A 19,549-nucleotide genomic window follows, 5' to 3' on the forward strand; every position below is an offset into this window, starting at 1 on the left:
TATCATAATCGTTCACATCATTATCATCCCATCAACACGTTCGTATAATACCATCATCATCAACTAGTACCATCATAATCATTATCTATATCATCGCCTATATCAATATCTATATCATCATACGGATCATTTATTTAAATCTAATCATCATATCATCGTAATAACTATCATTACCAACCTCTTCATTTATACGTATCATCATTTCACCTTTATTCGATTAAGGGTTTTAAAGGTTTGGATTTGATAATCGAAACAACTAAACAAATTGTTCAAGTATTACTTCGAACATATAATAGTTGTTTGGGCCAGAAATAACTAATTGGGCTTAAAGATTTCTGTTGGGCCTTATAGATAATTAAGGGGTAAAAGAATTACGATGGATAGTGGCAGACATCTTTTTCTCTTATTCGCGATTTACTTCCACAGACATAATATTGTAGCTACAGGAATTTAAGTTTCGAACAGGAAAATAGCAGATAATAGTTTGGGTTGGTTGAGGTGGTTATGTTCAAAATCAGAAGTATAATAGTAGTAGCACAACAATATTGCAGTAGTAAGAAACGAGTGAAATCGAAGTAGAAACATGACACTGCAGTAGCCCGTTCAGTCATGGTGTTAATGGTGATGACGGTCTTTTTTTTTTAATTGAGAAAGAATATGGTAGTTGCAGCGGTTGTGGGTTTACAATGAAAGAGGGAAGGTGATTATGATAGTGACGGTTGTGGTTGATACTCGTACAGGGAACAGAAAAATAGCGTAGTTGCAGCGGGATTCATGGGTGGTTCTTGGTGGTAAACTCTTTCGATGGTGGAAGATGATGGTTTTGCTTGAACCCAATTAGGAAAGGGAGAGGATAGATGGTGGTATGTTCTTGGTTACAGTTGAAAGTGAAACAAAAATAGGAACATTTGGGCATGAGGTTAATCGAAGTAGGTGAGTGGTGTTGGTATTTGATTATTGCAGCTTCCATGGTAATGGTGGATTGAGGTTTGCGGTGGTGTTGTGGGGCAGTCGGTGGTCATGGTGGTTCCGGTGATGGAGTGGTGTCGTGGTGATGGTTCAACGAAGGTGATGAACAAAAGGGGTGATAGCCGATGGTGGGTCTTAGTTTTGTGGTGAATGGTTTTACCAAGTGTAGTATATACATATAAATATATCCCCTGAAATGTGATTGTATGGAACAAAAAAAAACAAATAGTTATACTAATAATATAATAATAATAAGTAAATCATAAGATTGAATAAAACGTGCCCACTTAATAGTATAGCAGCCATTCCTTTGGCTCTTTCTACTGACGATTTTAACACGAAGAGTATATCGTGCTTCGTTGTTATTCAGTGACGGATAAAATTATTCAGAAAAATTCCATATTTTTAAATTAAATAGTTTTATTTATTTTGGTCATTATGGTATAAAATTTGATTATTAATTTATTAAATAAAAATTACATCAACTGTCCCTCTCAAATCTGGGTAAAATATAAAAAGTGTTAAAATTTAATAACTAGATCCTAAATACATTTTTAGTAAGCCTAAAATTTATAGAACTCATTTTCGTATCACCGTTTATTTTAAAATCACATAAGTTTGAATTTAACTTGCTTAATATCAATCGAAACATCAAACGAGTATTACAATCATTTAATATTTATTTTTAATATACATTATTTATATAGATGTGTTTGTAAATAATAATTATCATAATATCATATTATTATTTTATTTTACATAATTAATTTTTAATAACAACAACATATAATATTTCAAATTATATTTTCAATTATATATATATATATATATATATATATATATATATATATATATATATATATATATATAGACACACACACACACACATATATCTATTTACAATTAATTATTCGTGAATCGTCGAAACTGGTCGAAGGTCAAATGATTTCATAAAATAGTTCAAAAATTTTGAAATTCAATTTAGTTGACTTTGCTTATCATGTCGAAACCATATAAAGATTAAGTTTAAATTTGGTCGAAAATTTTCGGGTCGTCACAATATGACTGATTACAACTTACATATTGATACTGAGGTTGATTTTATGGGGATTTCACGTAATGCAGCCATCATCACAATAGATGATACTGATTTAGTACTTATGGATAATGTGAATGATAGTGCTAGTGATGATGATGGGACTGATGAAAATGCTAAAATCAGAGCAAGAAAAATAAGGTAATTGAAGAATAAGCAACTTCAGATATCAGGTCTTGACCATGATTCAAAGACACATTTTTATGTTGGTCAAACATTTGGAACTTCAATAGAAGTGAAAGATTTAGTCAAGTTGAAAATTGTTAAATATGAAAAGAGTTAGAGTTGTAATTAACACAGGGACGATTGGTGTAATTATACTATATACCTAATTGAGATAGTCCAAATGAATAGTACTATTTGGACTATCTCAATCTCACACTAAGGCCCCAAACTTTATCCAACGTACGAATCGGCCACATCCCCAATACTACTATTTGGACTATCTCAATCTCACACTAAGGACCCCAAACTTTATCCAAAGTACGAATCGGCCTCTCCTCAATTTTACTAAAAAAACCCCACACCCTCGAGAAAAAACAAAACACCCTCCAACCCTACCCCGTTACTCCAAGCCGATCCGATTCGCCTCCCCGTTATTATAACTATAATAATATTATATAATATATTTCGTCCTTTCACCTTTTTTTTATTTTTTTTTGTTTTCACCTTTTTTTTTTCAAAAAAACCCCCAAACTTTGTTCAAAAATTAAAACCGCCCCCCAAACAGGGGGTAAAGTGTCAAATAACCATTTTAATAAAAAAATCTTATCTAAACTCCACCCAAATATTCAACGGGTCATATCTTCTCGCTCGCAACCAGTTAAATTTTTCCGACACCATCGTTAAATTCAAAATAATTTTAGAAACACAATGTCACTAACTATACGCAAAATGGAATATTTTAAAAAACTCTAAATATTTGAGGTACTTTTCATACACGTTGATTTTGCGTTAAATTTTTAAAGGTCGACAATTCCATAGCGAAACGCGGAGATGCACATAGCACATATATTGTTAATTTAAAATAATATTTAAATCTTTCACGGATTATACCTTTTAGTTCGACTCGAGTTGCACTTCAACGATATCATCGTTAGCCACGAAATAATTTTACAAACTAAACGCACTAAAATACATTGAAAACCGAACCCCCGACGCGAAGCGAGGGTTCGTAAACTAGTTAACTCTAATATAAATCATTTTATTAGCAAAGTTCAAATAAATATGGTAAAATCATTAATAATAATTAATCAATATTAAATGTAATTAATCAATTGTAAACGTATCTGATTATCGAAAAGAGTACGCAACCAATAGTCGGTCTCAAAATTGCATGCATTCATTTTTGAATACAACATGATGATAATCATGATCATAATCACGATGACGTGGCCATCTTACAATTTGCCAACCACAGTGTGATCTTTCTCGTGACGCACTTCCACTCACCACTACAATTTTGGATTCTTCTCTTCAATCACCTTCTGCTCTCTTTCATTCTATTTATTTGTTTTCAAATTCCATTTCATGTTGTCGTGTTTAATTTTACTTCACTCAAACAAAATTAATTCCCCTGTTTTCTTCAACATTTCTTCAATTCAAGGTAACAATTAAATTTTCAATTTATATTCATGAAAATAGCAGTCTTACTTATAGTCCTAGAAATTAGGATCACTAATCCGAAAAATTAGGAGTATTTCATTTTAACCAGCTAAATTAATGAATTCGTTACGATTTTGATTTTGATTTTGGTTAAAATTTTAGCAGAAATGGTGACGGCGAGAACGATTGATCTCCGGTCAGACACGGTAACAAAACCAACGGAATCGATGAGACTAGCGATGTCAAAGGCAGAGGTTGACGACGACGTTTTGATATACGACCCGACAGCCCGACAATTGGAAAATGAAATGGCCCGAATAACAGGGAAAGAAGCTGCTCTGTTTGTTCCATCAGGAACAATGGGTAATCTGATAAGTGTTCTTGTTCATTGTGAAATTAGGGGAAGTGAAGTGATCCTTGGTAACAATTCTCACATTCATATTTACGAAAATGGTGGGATTTCAACTATTGGTGGTGTTCATCCAAGACCTGTTATGAATAATGATGATGGAACTATGGATATTGATTTGATTCAGTCTGCTATTCGTAACCCTAATTTCGAGATTTGTTATCCCAAAACTAGGCTTATTTGCCTTGAAAATTCACATGCTAAGTATGTGTATCAGTGTATGAATTATACATCTATAGTTTTGATGTTGATTATGTGTTCGATGAAATGTCTAACAGAGAGTGTTTGATGATGTAGCACCGGCGGTAGGTGCCTTTCTGTCCAGTATACGGACCGAGTTGGGGAGATAGTGAAAAAACATGGGTTAAAGCTTCATATTGACGGAGCTCGAATCTTCAATGCAGCTGTTGTGAGTTGGATAAACCTTTATTGTGGCAGTATATTAGTTGTATTGTTGTTGAGGTGAAATAGATTTTTCGCGAATTGAATTTGTGAAAATTTGTTTCAGGCTTTGGGTGTTCCTGTTCATAGGCTTGTACAGGCTGCTGATTCTGTTTCGGTATGGTTTTGCTGCTATTATAACATACTTTTTAATGCCAGATTAAGGGGGTGTTTGGATGTGCGTTTTGAAAATTGATTATGCGTTGATGATAATTAGAATAAAATAATCAGTTGTATCAAAACGTGCTATAAATTAATAGTGTTTGAATTTAATTATACTGTTTGACAACACAATAATCAAATATTCAGTCAGTTATGTTGTTTGGTAAATCTGATTATCTGTTAAATTGACAAGTAAAACGCGATAATATGATAATCACGTTTTGTTGCAGTAAGGGGTGACTTGCTTTTTCATTTTCAAGTTTCGAGTCTCTCAAAACGCAAATAATTAATTTTTTTTGTTTAACTTACCAAACACTAGCAACTGATTATTTACGATTTAAAAACGTGATAATCAAATAATCAAGTCCTAAACGCAAAGACAAACACCCCCTAAGATCATACTAGAGAGTGTACAGTATATGGAAATATAACTCTTGCTTAGTTAGTTACCTCAAATTGTTGATCAATTGTGTTTAGGTATGTTTGTCGAAAGGGCTTGGTGCACCAGTAGGAAGTGTAATTGTTGGGACAAAAACCTTCATTGACAGGGTATCTCATTATAATAAATCCTTAAATTAAACAAGCAGTTTGCATTTATTTTGGATTTTTTTTTTTTTTTTATGACTATTGACACATAGTTTTTAAAATCCAATTGTGCAGGCAAGGATTTTAAGGAAAACATTGGGTGGTGGAATGAGGCAGGTGGGCATCTTGTGTGCTGCTGCTCTTGTTGCATTACAAGAAAATGTACAAAAGCTTGCAATTGATCACAATAATGCTAAGACTTTAGCTGGTAAATATATTACTCTATTTGTTTTCTGGACTTGTATATTTTTTATCCGTCAAGTTTTTATATTTTAATATGAATCTTGATTTGCAGAAGGGCTAAATAAAATCAAGGGTCTCAGTGTTAACCTGACTACTGTGGAGACAAATATTGTATGCATTCCAATTCCTCAAACTATAAACAACTCTAGTTTATAAGTATGGTTTCCCCTATTTGCCCATGATCACATATTCTCATCTAATTCTTTTTTTTGGGCAGGTCTATTTTGAAATATTAGAAGGATCGCATATTACAGCACTGAAGTTAGGGAAAATTATGGAGGATCATGGTATACTTTTGATGCCTGATAGCTCGTCCAGGTACGAGACCATCTTCTTTTTACAAATTTAAAAACTCTTAAGTTGTTTTTGTATGTTGCTATGATTTGTATTTATTGACATGCAGGGTAAGGATTGTTGTTCACCACCAAGTATCTGCAAGTGATGTGCAGTACACATTATCCTGCATAAAGGTTACAATATGTGACTATAAACTTTTCTTTTTATATGTATATTTTTATGTGTAATTCTATTTCTTAGTCTCACTTGACTTATTTATCTTGGTTTCAGCAAGCTATGACTGGAGTGGCAGATGAAAATGGTGACAAATGAGACAAATTATAATCTTTGTGAACATCATTTCTATTTTCAGTTGTAAATGTATTCAAATTCATGCTGGCAGTTGGTTTCCTAGTGACGTCTTATCTTTGAAATTATTATGGTTTAATTTTTCTTTTATCGAAATCACATATCAATAAACTTACTAATTTACTGAGAACATACAGTTGCAACTGTCGAATGAGAAGACACACTACCAGATTTGCAGTAACGCCAAATTAAATATCGAAAAGATCTGTGTTCAGTTAGATTCTGTTATGTGACTTTAGCTTTCTGCGTAAGGACTAGAAATGTTGAGTCAACTCTTTGAGATATTTTATTAATGGCGAAATTTTATTAGAACAAAAACTTCTAGCAAGAAGGTAGAAGAAAATTACATAGACTCAGATAGCCAAGTAGTCCAATTAATGTCTAAGAAAAAAACATTAAACCAATACAATCAAAAGTAGAAGCAATCACGACATGTAATCTATTGTCACGTGCCCTTCATATTATCCACCAACTGCATACCATTATCAGTCCAAACTAGAATGAGATGCCATATATCCACTGCAAACTCGAACCGTACCAAACATGTAAGGTTACCAGTCTATTAAACTGATGTTGTTACCGTTTCCACAATCTGATGTTGTCTAGTAGACAAATTATGAGAATTTATTCTCTCTTTGGCTTTCTTTGGCGAAAAGAGATATATTTCATTAACAAAACAGGAATCCATTCATCAAAATATGATGAAAGGAACCTAATACAAAAACAATACAACTTGTGTAGGCCACTTGGAAACCAAACTAACAAAAATCCTAACAAAGGATTTAAACAGAGTGACATAAGAGATAAGGGTTGTATTCTCATACATAAAATTGATGACCGTAACATAACGTGAAAGCCCATAAGAAGACCTTGAGTTTAATGTGACGCAAAATTTAATGTGACGCAAAATGGAAGCCCAACAACAAGTGTACTTTCCATTAAAGATTAGAGATGGGCAAAAAATCCGGATTGAATCCGATCCGGAACCAGATCCAACAAAAACCGGATCCCAAAAAATCCGGTTCCGGATCTTAGATCCGATCCGGATCCAACCGATTCCAAATTTCAACCAAAACCGGATTTTTTTCCGGATAAAAATCGGATTAGATCCGATCCGGATCCGATTGATACTACTCGAATAAAAAACGGCCACTGGATCCGGTTTAGAAGGGCTGATGAGTCCAAACTAAAAAAACCCATACAATATAAGGGTTATTTCATTTTGTAGGACCCCAAATGTGAGTAACCCAATATCCTTGCTCTCCTTTTATACTACATGCTTCCCTTTCATTTTTCTTTCTACCCACCAATGTGGGATTGTGGGATACTCTCAAGTCTCAAATTCTCAACAATACATGCTTCCCATATTATTTTAATGATGTTTCCATATACTCTTAATTATTATTATATTATATTATATTATATTATATTATACATATATTCTAAAAAACAAGGGGGAAATGAATAGTACCAGAGAGTATTTTCGACTTTTTCCCTCTTTTTTTTTTTCAAATTCATCCACAAACCACCCCATATTTTATCCAAAAAATCAAATTCACCCCCCAAACGGGGGGTAAAGTGTCAATTAACCATTCTCATAAAAAATCTTAAACAAACTCCACCCAAATATTCAACGGGTCATATCTTCGCACTCGCAACGAGTTAAATTTTTCCGCCACCATCATTAAACTCGAAATAATTTTAGGAACACAATGTCACTAGCTATACGCAAAACGGACGCTTTTTAAAAAACGCTAACTATTTGGGGTACTTTTTATACACGTTAATTCCCCGTTAAATTTTTAAAAGTCGACAACTCCATAGCGAAACGCGGAGATGCACATATATTGTTAATTTTAAATAACATTTAAATCTTTCACGGGTTATACCTTAGTTCGACTCGAGTTGCGTTTCAACAACATCATCGTTAGCTACAAAAAAAATTTTACAAACTAAACGCAATAAAATACATTAAAAACCGAACCCCCGGCGCGAAGCGAGGGTTCGAACACTAGTTATTATTAATTATAATTTATACGAGTAAATATAATTATAATATAATTGAATAAATATAAATTATAATTAGAATTATAATTGTAATTAGAATTATAATTATAATTATTAATCGAAGTGGTAAACATATAACCGGCAAAATCGAATCCTTGTCCGAAAAAAATCCGGTCGAGAACCGAAAAAAATCCGATTCCGGAAAAAAAATCCGACGCCGAGAACCGGAACCGGATCCGGAACCGGTTCCGGAAAATCCGGACAAAAAAATCCGATTTTTTTTGTCCAGATCCGATTTATTATCCGGATTGTGCACCTCTATTAAAGATGAGATCGTTTCTCTCTTTGTTGTGCTGCAGTTAGCCGAAGCTATAATTGCCCAGATTCATAAATAGAAACTTCTAAATTAAACAAGACCTGAATCATCACCATGAACTGCTTTACTCGGATGAGACCATAAACTTCAGAATTATCTGTGTTTAGTCTCTTAGACCATATGGTATGATCTTCAAAAATTCGAACAACAAAATATATAAACATATTATCTACATTTCAAGATGTATGCATCTTCAAAATCTAAAAACAAAACATATTATCATATCAACTGCATTTCAATACAAATGTAACATCAAAATAAGATGGTCATTTGAAAAATTCAACCACAAAAATAAAATGAAGAGCTTGTAGGTAACAATTCCCTAAGAAAAAAGTGAGTTTCTTTTCTTGCAACATTAAGCTCAGTTTCCTTTCAGGTTAACAGGAGTTAGATGAGTTAATAAGCCTGCTGAGCTCATATCAACTGCATTTCAATACAAATGTAACATCAAAATAAGATGGTCATTTGAAAAATTCAACCACAAAAATAAAATGAAGAGCTTGTAGGTAACAATTCCCTAAGAAAAAAGTGAGTTTCTTTTCTTGCAACATTAAGCTCAGTTTCCTTTCAGGTTAACAGGAGTTAGATGAGTTAATAAGCCTGCTGAGCTCATCAACAAAAACGTCCATTGAAACCACTTTCTCTACTTGGGCCTCCTTATTTTGTAACTTGACGGTTCCTTCTTTAATTTCACGATCACCGACAATCACCATCCAAGGGATCCCAAACTCTTTAGCATGATCAAAGTGCTTAGTAATTCTCTTATGAACCATAAACTCTGCTTTCAGTTCTGCTTCCCAACACATATTCACCAGTTTAGCAGCTAGATTCAAATCATCCCCTAATATGCTCACCAAAACCTGTGTTTCACTCGCTCGAATCACCTGTAAAAACAACAAAACATGATTTTAGAGCATTAAAGATGACACAAAGCAAAAAACAGATTGATAACTAAATGACTCTCTATTTACCTGCTTCTCATTTTTCTGATTTTGTTCCATGATTGTGAATACACGTTCTATTCCCAAACTAACACCAATTGCAGCAACGGGTTTTGAACCAAACATGCCTATCAGATTATCGTAACGTCCTCCAGCAGCAATTGAACCAACCTGCAATTTGCAGACAGGGTTATTGAATAATATATGATTATATGATATAAACTATAAGGTCCAATTAAATTAACTATAAAAACCAGACCTGTGTGGACCCCTTGAAAACAGCTTCATATATGACACCAGTGTAATAATCAAGGCCTCTTGCCAAACTCAAATCAAAAACAACTTTATCGACACATCCTGAGTTGTCTAAAGCTTGGAATAACTTTTCCAAGTCGTTTAAAGCCTGATTTGAGGAAGCGTTTTTAAGAAATTCACTACCTTCCTTTTTAAGTTCTGATAATAATTTCAAAGGGTGTCCTCTTAATGTCACAAAAGAACCAATTTTCTCCACTGTCTCAACATCTAAGCCCTTCTCATCAATCTAAAAATAACAATATATTGTCATTACTCATTAAATAATGAATGATAAAAAAATACTAACACGGAACAGTTTACTTACCAGTTCCTTTTTAATCTGCTCAAAGGTCTGTTTGTCCAATTTGTCGATACTCGAACAAACAGCTCGAAACTTCTGAGAAGGCACACCACATATATCCAACATTCCATCCAGTAGCTTTCTATGATTCAACTTTATCTGCATGCATATGTAGTGAATGTTAATTGGTTAAATATAAGCACAACAGGATAACGTTATTAATCTAAAAATCTAAAAATACTTCTAATAGTAAAAGTAAATTCACAGATTATGAGCTGGGACACTGTGAAATTATGAATCCTCAACACGAGCATATATAAACTTTTAAAACATAAAAGGTTGAACCAAAAAATAGGAACACGACAACATGTTCTACAAGAATCTTATGTGTCAAACAGCACATGTAAATGCACAACGAAATGTCATAAGATTAAAAAACAAAAAAACTTACTTCATAATCACCAATGTTCAGCTTATCCAACAGTTCAGTCAAAATTTTGACTACCTCAAAGTCTGCTCCGATTGTTTCATCACCAGCAATATCAAAATCACATTGATAGAATTCACGGTATCTTCCTTTAGATGGGTTGTCCCGTCTATACACTTTAGCCATTTGGTACCGTCTGAATGACTTGATACCGTTCATAGCAACATATCTAGCAAATGGAACTGTCAGATCATAACGTAGCGAACAAAGCTCTCCACCCTAGAAGTAATTCGAATATGTCAAAAACAAAACAAGAGAAGCAAAAATTAATTAAAATAAAACTCAAAAATTAGAAACATAAATGTATCTCACCTGGTCAGCTAAATCATAGATTAACTTTGAATCTTCCCCATATTTCCCTGTAAGAGTTTCCCTCAACTCAAATACAGGAGTATCAAGAGCCATAGCACCGTGTTTCTTAAACACACTGGCGATAATCGAAAACGCTTTCTCTCTAATAGCCATCTGTTCTTTAGCAAAATCACGAGTTCCCTGAAAAAGTCAACATATAATTTAGATACAAACGACTTAAGATAAGATAAAACAAACTCACAAGTTACAAGAATCAAAAATCAATAAAACGTGATATAATATTACCTTGGGGATCTTAGGAAGTCTTCTGCTTTCATTACTGTCCACAACCTCTTTGACTTTCTTTAGTAAGTGGTCAAAGTTCGGATCTTTTAAGTCAAAGATTGAAAGAAAACCCTGTGACACTTTATACACAAAAGCTGAATCATCAGAGATGTCGTTTATCACAGACTGTAATCTTGCCTTAGCAAATTGCATCAATAGAGTTGTTCCTTTTCCCATAACTTTCTTTTTCTTGTCCTTCTTTTTATCTGATTTCAAGCTTACTCCATCAGTGTTCTCTTGCACTTGAAAGATCTCGTTCCCCTCAAGTGAGATGCAAGAAACCGTTGCTTCCCACGAAAGTATCTTTCTCACAGCTTCGGATAAACAATAAATTTCATGCATGGATTCAACGTAGCTTTTCTCCATCTTAAACTTATCAAAAGACATAACGAAAGCTTCTAATTTATCAATACCAGGGCAATCAGCGTTGAAACTCTCAACCAATGTAGGATACAAGTTATCCTTTACCAAATTATCTAGAATGAGTTTTGCTCTAAGCCAACTAGTCTCACCAAGACTTTGAATAGCAGAAGCTAGAGACGAAAAAAGTATGGTCAAATCCTTACCAACGGATCCATATACTAATGGGATTGAATTCAAACCGACCCGTGTTGAAGTGTGGACCGACTTGTAGAGAGACCTCAAACGCCCGTGAATTATCGGGATGTCAAAAAGTAGTTCACACTGTTGATTACCACTCATCTTGGATCCATTCAACAAGACCTTCAAATCACTAGCAACTGAAGCTTGATCTTTATCACAAAGTCCGTCACCAGAATCCATAAACGTATTGAAAACAGTGTTCGTGTCCGTTTTTAAAGCCTCACAAGACCACGCAGCAACAGCATCAGCAACTGTCGCCAATGAAGTGGCGGTGTAATCCAGTAATGCACAAATACCTTGTATCTGAATATCAGACCAACAGCTATTTAAAAGATCTTTATCGTCTTTCCTATCGAAATCAAGATCAATAGTTAGCGATTCAGTATCTTTATTCAAAATTTCCAATAGCTGAGAAGCAGCGGTCGGTGAAGATGATCCACCAATCAAGAGCTTGTACAAAAGCAGAAGAATAGAAGCTTTGGCTTCCTCATGGGTAAAATAATCCGGCACAGATAGCTGAAGTTTAAATGGAGACGACAGTGATGGCAGTTTATGACCGGAAGAAGATGACAATAACCTAGCCAGAGCAGCGGGATCGATTTTCAGGACCAGGGGAGGAGATGCAGTGGAGAATTCGAACATGGAGGTCGGAGAAAGCGATGAGCCTTTTCCACCTAACGTTAGCACGCGCCTCTCACCTGCCATTACTACAGCAACACAAATTTGAAAAGTAATTAGCAATATGTTTTATATGGAGTACATTACCAGTAAAACCCTATCAATATACCATACTTCTACTCATTTTGAACTCATTTAGCAATGCAAATACTCGATATGCAGTTTTTAAAAAATGTCCCAAGTCAATCCGACCACGGTGATCAACTGCTACTATTTAATACTTTCACTGTTAGAGATCAAGATGCTGTAATTTACCTAGTAATGCAAAATATCATTGAGCTTATTTTATACAATTTTTTATCAGTTGACTACACGTATTGTTGCTAATTTGAAGTTTACACATTCAGATGCACACTCATTATATTATCAGTTCAATAACAATACATCAGAAAATATAATAATGAAAAACCGTATGGATTCAAACTAGTTCAACATAATGGATTCAAAATTCAAACTGATTCATCCTACTGACCTATAATCTCTAATTTATACTCAAGCCGACTATTCGATCGAATTACGCTTGATCACTGTACTTCTACTTATTTTAATACCATATATTAAGTATTGTAATGCTTACTCATTTAGCAATACAAATACTAGAAGCTTTATAGTATCTATATGCAGTTTCTAAGCAATTTCCTAATTCCTAGGTCAAATCCGATCAAAGTGATCAATTGCTACTATTTTTTAATTTTCAGTATTAGAGATGAATATATTGTAATTCATAGTATAACTAGCCAACATATAATAAATATCAGTGAGCTAAATTTAAACAAATTTTGATCACTTGAGTACGGGACCTGTTGCTAATTAGCGATTTATACATTCAGATGCATACACTCATTAAAATTATCAGTTTAATAACGATACATCAGAAAATTTAGTAATGAAGAATCGTACTGATTCAAACTGACTCAATATAATGTGTTATAAACTCTGAAAACGGAATAACCAGTTGAGATTTGATAACTGTGTTCACGTGACGGAGTTTGCTTAAATACTTCCGGTAGTAAATCCGATGAACTTGACGACAGTTGTGATAGCCGGAAGTAGGCAATCAATTTGTGATGACGGAAACGGCGAAGGCCGCCGGTAATGGAACAAGGAGAGGAGTTTTGAGTCTAGGGTTTCCGTAAAGAAAGGCAGTGGTACATATTCATATTTATTTTTATTTATTTATTTATTTATTTATTTATTTTTATTTTTATTTTTACCCAAACACTAAATGGAATCCAGGCTTCGGCCGTTTAATGAGGAGAAGCCAAAAAAAAAAAAAAAAAAAAAAAAACCCTCAAAATTTGAACAAAATACAAATTCAACCCTCAGACCAATGATCCAGAAAGTAAAATCTTAATTTTAATTACCAAACTTTACCCGAATTTTTATCGAGACATATCTTCTCGCTCGCTACAAGCTAAATTTTTCCGAGATCACCGTTCAGCTTGAAATTTTTTACGAATCCAACGAAACTAACTATATGCGAAACGAACATTTTTCAAAAAACGTTCGGGCCATCGTCCATACATATACATACACCTATACTAAATGGAATCCAGGCTTCGGCCGTTTAATGAGGAGAAGCCCAAAAAAAAAAAAATACCCTCAAAATTTGAACAAAATGCAAATTCAACCCTCAGACCAATGATCCAGAAAGTAAAATCTCAATTTTAATTACCAAACTTCACCCGAATTTTTATCGAGACATATCTTCTTGCTCGCTGCGAGCTAAATTTTTCCGAGATCACCGTTCAGCTTGAAAAAAATTTACGAACCCAATGAAACTAACTATATGCGAAACGAACATTTTTCAAAAAACGTTCGGGCCATCGTCCATACATATACATACACCTATAATAAATAACTCAAATTACCTACATCATATCGATGTTTTCGTTTCCCTTTTTTACGCAATCTTTCTGGCGTTAAAAACGCACAAGCCATTAGGTATATTACGAATTAGCCACGTGTATCCCGTAGCAAAGCGTTTTTAATTCTGTAAATACGTAACGTTACGTTAACTATGAATATGCAACCCGAAAGGCCCCGCGGCATCGTGCGGGTAACTTTTACTAATTCTAATCATTTATTTTATTTATTATTTTGAATTTTTATTCATATTAATTAATATTAATATTGTTACATCTTTTAACGGAGGTTATCCTCACACACCATTTATTAATTATGGGTAATGATATATCCACCATAAAAATTACTTCATCCACCACAAATATGCATTATTTAGTTGTAAAGTACAATCTGTTGATGCAAAATTTGTGGTGGATGGAGTAATTTAAATGGTGGAAAAATCAATTCCCTTTATTAATCCATCTACACTTTTGTCTCATAAATTTATAGTTTTACCTCAAAATTTATCTACAGGGTTATTCTAAGTATAATTAAGGTATAATAGTAAAATAAGTGTCGATGGATCAAAAAATGGTATGTGAGATTCATCTCCTATATTCTAATCATTTGATTTAAATTTAATATATTTATATTATTTTTCCCAAAAAAACTAAAATAAATAACCAAGTATTTTCATCAACCAGTGAACGAACCTAACACAATCTAATATAAGGTTATCAAATACGGAGTAGAGACAACAAATGGAAACTACCAACACGAAATGACAAGCTATGCAAAGGACATAACTCCCTTACACCATACAAGAATGAACAAAACAATACAGGATAACAAACTACAAGACAAATAAACCAACAAATCACGCCATAACACGAATAAGAAAAAACAGTTCATGAGCATTCAAGTTTCTCACCGGCAAGAAAAGCTTTCTTCAATCTCGATCCCGGTTCTACCAACTTTCCATCAACTTTAGTAAGGTTCACATATTTACCGTAGAAGACAAGAACATATAAGATTTAGGCGATCGGGAATAAGAGGACCCCACGAGTTTACCCATACCCTAGAGAGTTCGAGCACCGATACGAGGAAAGAACCTGAACAATCAACTGATGCTTCCCCTAACTCAGAAACAATGACATCGTCACACAATAATAAAGAGTCAACCCCACCCGATTTAATCAATAATGTTTATTTTTAAACTTGCCTAAAACCGATTCAAACATTTTTAAAACTAAATATGAGTTTGCTTTTCACACACAAAACCTCACAAGCCATGTCTAACCTAGCTCCATAAGACGCGAATCGTATTTATAAAAGTATGGAACGAACCATTATTTCGCCGGAAAGCACGGCTCCGTTGTTGATTGATTACAAAAGACATATTTTTGTTAATAGTTTTTTTTTTTTTGAGAAAAAACAAAAAACTCTTATAACTATAAGGAAGATCATCAAAAAAACGAAACCTGTTTGATACTTACAAAACCAAAACTACTGAGCTAAACTAAACAGGCAACCTAACTGAAACTCACGACATCAAGCAAGATTGAAACAAACCTAAAACACGAACGCCATATTCCAACACAACAATAAAAAGGAAGATGGAATATAATCTATAAACGACAAACGAAAGATTAAGAACCATCTACCAACGAAAAAAAGAAGATCGTCCGAAAACACACGAACAAAAAACTCAAGCATCATCGAGGCAAACTCACTATACTCTGCTTTAATAAAAGAAGGTAACATATATATCTAGTCTAATCTTAAATAAACCAAACTCTCATCTTCCTCCTCTTTCACTATACAATGTGAAGCTCCTCCATGAAATATGGGTGAGCGTGTCCGTGAGAACTCATTCACTTCGAGTAAGAATGCAGCTAGTGAATATCGTGAAAATCGGGTTATCTCGTTTTTATTTTTTAACTTTCCAGAAACCTGGACTCGAGCAGATTGTTGGAGTTTTTTTCGATAAATATTGTTCGATTAGAGACGTTTATATTGCAAGGAAACGATTATCGGGTGGATAACGCTTTGGTTTCGTGAGTTTCGAGGGGATTCGAGATGTCAGAAATTTCACAAGAGTTTTACAATATATTTAATTCATCGGTGGGAAGCTTCGGGTCTACAAAGCTATGGAGAGAAAAAAGAGTCTAGTTGGTCATTCTGATAATGGAATGGCTAATGATATCTCGAAGATCGGTAGTACTTAACAAGAGGCGAAAGTTGAAGCGACCCGTCCTAATCCATCTGGACGAAGTCTTCAACATTTGGTTCCATTGCGAAGTACTGACCTAAATATGCCATGAACGACTCCAAGTAATATCTCTTAAGATGAGCAAATGCACAACAGAAGATTTCTTTCGTACCTGAGAATAAATATGCTTTAAAGTGTCAACCAAAAGGTTGGTGAGTTCATAGGTTTATCATAAATAATCATTTTAATAATTTCAATAGACCACAAGATTTCATTTTATAGATAACCATACAATCGCAAGTGTATAAAAATCATTCGTATGATGAACACCTGGTAACCGACATTAACATAATGTATATAGAATATCCCCCGCATACTCGCAAGTATGCTATATAATGGCAATCACAATCACCTTTTTAAATCAAAGTACTAAAGCATTTCAAATTCCAGAATGGGGTTTGTTAGGCCCATAGATCTATCTTTATGATTCGCGTCAATTAGGGGTCATTTCCCTAATTCTTAGGTTACCAGACTTGAAGGGGTGATATTCGGTCTAATAATCCAACCATACAATGTAGTTTTAAGTACTTGTGTCTATTTCATAAAACATTTATAAAAGCAGCGCATGTATTCTCAGTCCCAAAAATATATATTGCAAAAGCATTTAAAAAGGGAGCAAATGAAACTCACTATACGGTATTTTGTAGTAAAAATATGCATACGACGGAACTGAACAATGCAGGGTTGGCCTCGGATTCACGAACCTATATCATTTATATATATATATTAATACACATAATTGTAATCGAATAAATTTATATATATATATATATATATATATATATATATATATATATATATATATATATATATATATATATATATAGTTGTGTATTAATATTTATATATAATTTTATTAATACTTATAATATATTATAATACTTATTTGATATATGATTTAATTAACGTTATATCAATATAGATATTATTATATTAGTTAAAACATAATATTATGTAATATTAGTATACATAAATATATTTTTATATAAATATCTTCTGTTTGCTAAAATTAATAATTGTAATAATACTAAGTTAAGGATAATAATAATAATGGTAGTAATAATAGTAATAATAATAATAAAAATATTACTTTTAATAATTATAATTTTAATAAAGAAAATGATAGTTTTTAATGATAACAAAATAATGATTTTAGTAGGAATGATACTTTTAATAATAATAGTAGTTTTTAATAAAAAGATAAGTTTAATAATAATGATAATGAAAATAATAATTTTGATAATAATACTTAATAGTTGATAGTTGAGGTACCAAAGTCCAAACCTTATTCCTATCAAACTGGGAGATCTCTTCTTGCATAGCTCCTGCCCAGCTAGGATCTTTGATAATAATAATAATAATAATAATAATAATAATAATAATAATAATAATAATAATAATAGTAATAGTAATAGTAATAGTAATAGTAATAGTAATAGTAATAGTAATAGTAATAGTAATAGTAATAGTAATAATAACCATAATTGTAATTATAATCATAATAATAATAATAAATGATAATCTAATAATACTTGTGTTAGTAATAATAATAATAATAATTATAATAATAAAAAAATGTAATAATAGTAATAATAATAACAATAATAATAATGGTAATAGTAATACTACCTCAAAGAAGTAGCCTTTATAAAAAATGCTCAAGTTCGGGTTTGAACCCGCGACGTCCCGCTAACCCGATAACATCCTTATCCATATTTATTATTATCGTTATTTCACATTTCATTAACGAACCATAATCATCACCATGCTACATCATCTTATTATTTGGTGTATCATTATATTTAATTCGTTATTCATTATCATCGTCTTCAGAATCACCATCAACGTGATCATAATCATAATCAACACTCGTCATCATCATGTTTCGTTTGTCATCACCGTTATGATTTCATGTATCATATAACATCCTTAAACTCATGATCACCACATCATATTCATAATCACAACATAACGATCATAATATCATCGTCATCATCGTTTTCAAACTTCTATGCCCAACGGAAAATAAACCTCGGCCTAATTAGTAAAGACTAACCCATTCATCAAACATGGTTACAAAGACATTGTTGGAAACTATAAGCCCAATTTAACGACCAAGGAAAGTGGATATATAATTAAAAATCGAATAGCAGTTCACGTAATAAATAGCAACGGTTTTTCAATGATCTTTTTGGGTCTGACTGGATAGAAACGAAGGACAGAAGCAGCATCACGATAAGGCGGTTTGGGTGTGAGGCTAGTTTGAGCTGCAAAACAGTTAAGGTGTTCGGCTTGGGTTTAATCATGAGCACAACATGAACAGTAGTATCCCATGGTGATTAAATAAATATCAAAGTGATCGATGATGGGATGGTTTTGGCTTGGAGCTCGATCAGCAGATCATATAAGCATTTGCATAATATACTTTGATGTTGATTCAGTCCAACACAATGGGCTGGTTCTCAGCCCAATAATGCAACAGTTACCAGGCCAATTAGTAAAAAGAAATCTAGGCCCTCGACCCAAATAGGAATTAAAAGGTTTCAGTTGATGTACGAAACAGGAAAAGGGTTCGTAGCATTGCAAGTGGGTGTTTGCTTTATTAGTTGTCGGCCAACCAAATAAAAAAAAGACACGCATCATTCGTTTTAAAAAGTATCGTTATTTGTAGACTGCATAAAAAAATCAATTTTATCACATCGGTGTCGATATTCATCATCTTCTTCCTTTATTGTACATCGTCTCCTTCCCTTATCATCTTCATAAAACTGAATCGTACTGCAGTAATCATTGTGGCGTATGGCAGTTTGAAAGGAAATAGAATAATAAAAAAATTGTTGTTGGGTTGAGGTTTATGGTGTTTGAATTAGAAGAAGAAACAGAAGGACGACATGTAGCAGTAGTGATTATCTTAATTGGCGATGTTGGATGGCCCTTGATGGTGGTGAGGTTTG

The 19,549-nt window shown here is 33.1% G+C and overlaps 2 protein-coding genes across 3 annotated transcripts; one reads left to right on the plus strand and one right to left on the minus strand.

The window, feature by feature from the left end:
* The first annotated feature begins 3,525 nt into the window (after positions 1-3,525).
* LOC139861528 (low-specificity L-threonine aldolase 1-like) lies at positions 3,526-6,285 on the plus strand. 2 transcript variants are annotated; one of them, XM_071849952.1, is made up of 10 exons: positions 3,526-3,671; positions 3,836-4,283; positions 4,377-4,488; positions 4,588-4,638; positions 5,160-5,231; positions 5,343-5,475; positions 5,563-5,621; positions 5,728-5,828; positions 5,914-5,980; positions 6,078-6,285. In XM_071849952.1, exons 1-10 carry the CDS (start codon positions 3,596-3,598, stop codon positions 6,117-6,119), a joined length of 1,161 nt encoding a protein of 386 aa, XP_071706053.1. In that variant the 5' UTR covers positions 3,526-3,595; the 3' UTR covers positions 6,120-6,285. The 2 variants fall into 2 exon arrangements, with proteins under 2 accessions (XP_071706053.1, XP_071706052.1); XM_071849951.1 differs by having other exon boundaries at positions 3,539-3,671; positions 3,833-4,283.
* A 2,673-nt stretch (positions 6,286-8,958) lies between these two features.
* LOC139861311 (histidine--tRNA ligase, cytoplasmic-like) lies at positions 8,959-13,625 on the minus strand. The gene is made up of 8 exons (XM_071849687.1): positions 13,431-13,625; positions 11,159-12,507; positions 10,874-11,053; positions 10,526-10,780; positions 10,099-10,233; positions 9,739-10,020; positions 9,510-9,650; positions 8,959-9,422 (listed from the first exon to the last, which is right to left on the minus strand). The coding sequence occupies exons 2-8, from the start codon at positions 12,503-12,505 to the stop codon at positions 9,111-9,113; spliced, it is 2,652 nt and encodes an 883-aa protein (XP_071705788.1). The 5' UTR covers positions 12,506-12,507; positions 13,431-13,625; the 3' UTR covers positions 8,959-9,110.
* Between the last annotated feature and the right edge of the window lie 5,924 nt (positions 13,626-19,549).

The sequence above is a fragment of the Rutidosis leptorrhynchoides genome, chromosome 8 (genome assembly GCF_046630445.1).
Source record: "Rutidosis leptorrhynchoides isolate AG116_Rl617_1_P2 chromosome 8, CSIRO_AGI_Rlap_v1, whole genome shotgun sequence".
Taxonomy (NCBI): Eukaryota; Viridiplantae; Streptophyta; class Magnoliopsida; order Asterales; family Asteraceae; genus Rutidosis; species Rutidosis leptorrhynchoides.

Bases quoted from the DNA above. Each gene is read 5' to 3' on its own strand.
- LOC139861528 (XM_071849951.1), top strand. From the start codon at position 3,596: ATGTTGTCGTGTTTAATTTTACTTCACTCAAACAAAATTAATTCCCCT. The intron at 4,489-4,587 runs GTGAGTTGGATA...AATTTGTTTCAG, and splicing joins GAATCTTCAATGCAGCTGTT to GCTTTGGGTGTTCCTGTTCA. The intron at 5,232-5,342 runs GTATCTCATTAT...CCAATTGTGCAG, and splicing joins CAAAAACCTTCATTGACAGG to GCAAGGATTTTAAGGAAAAC.
- LOC139861311 (XM_071849687.1), bottom strand. From the start codon at position 12,505: ATGGCAGGTGAGAGGCGCGTGCTAACGTTAGGTGGAAAAGGCTCATCG. The intron at 10,234-10,525 runs GTAAGTTTTTTT...ATATGCATGCAG, and splicing joins TGAACATTGGTGATTATGAA to ATAAAGTTGAATCATAGAAA. The intron at 9,651-9,738 runs GTCTGGTTTTTA...TGCAAATTGCAG, and splicing joins TTTTCAAGGGGTCCACACAG to GTTGGTTCAATTGCTGCTGG.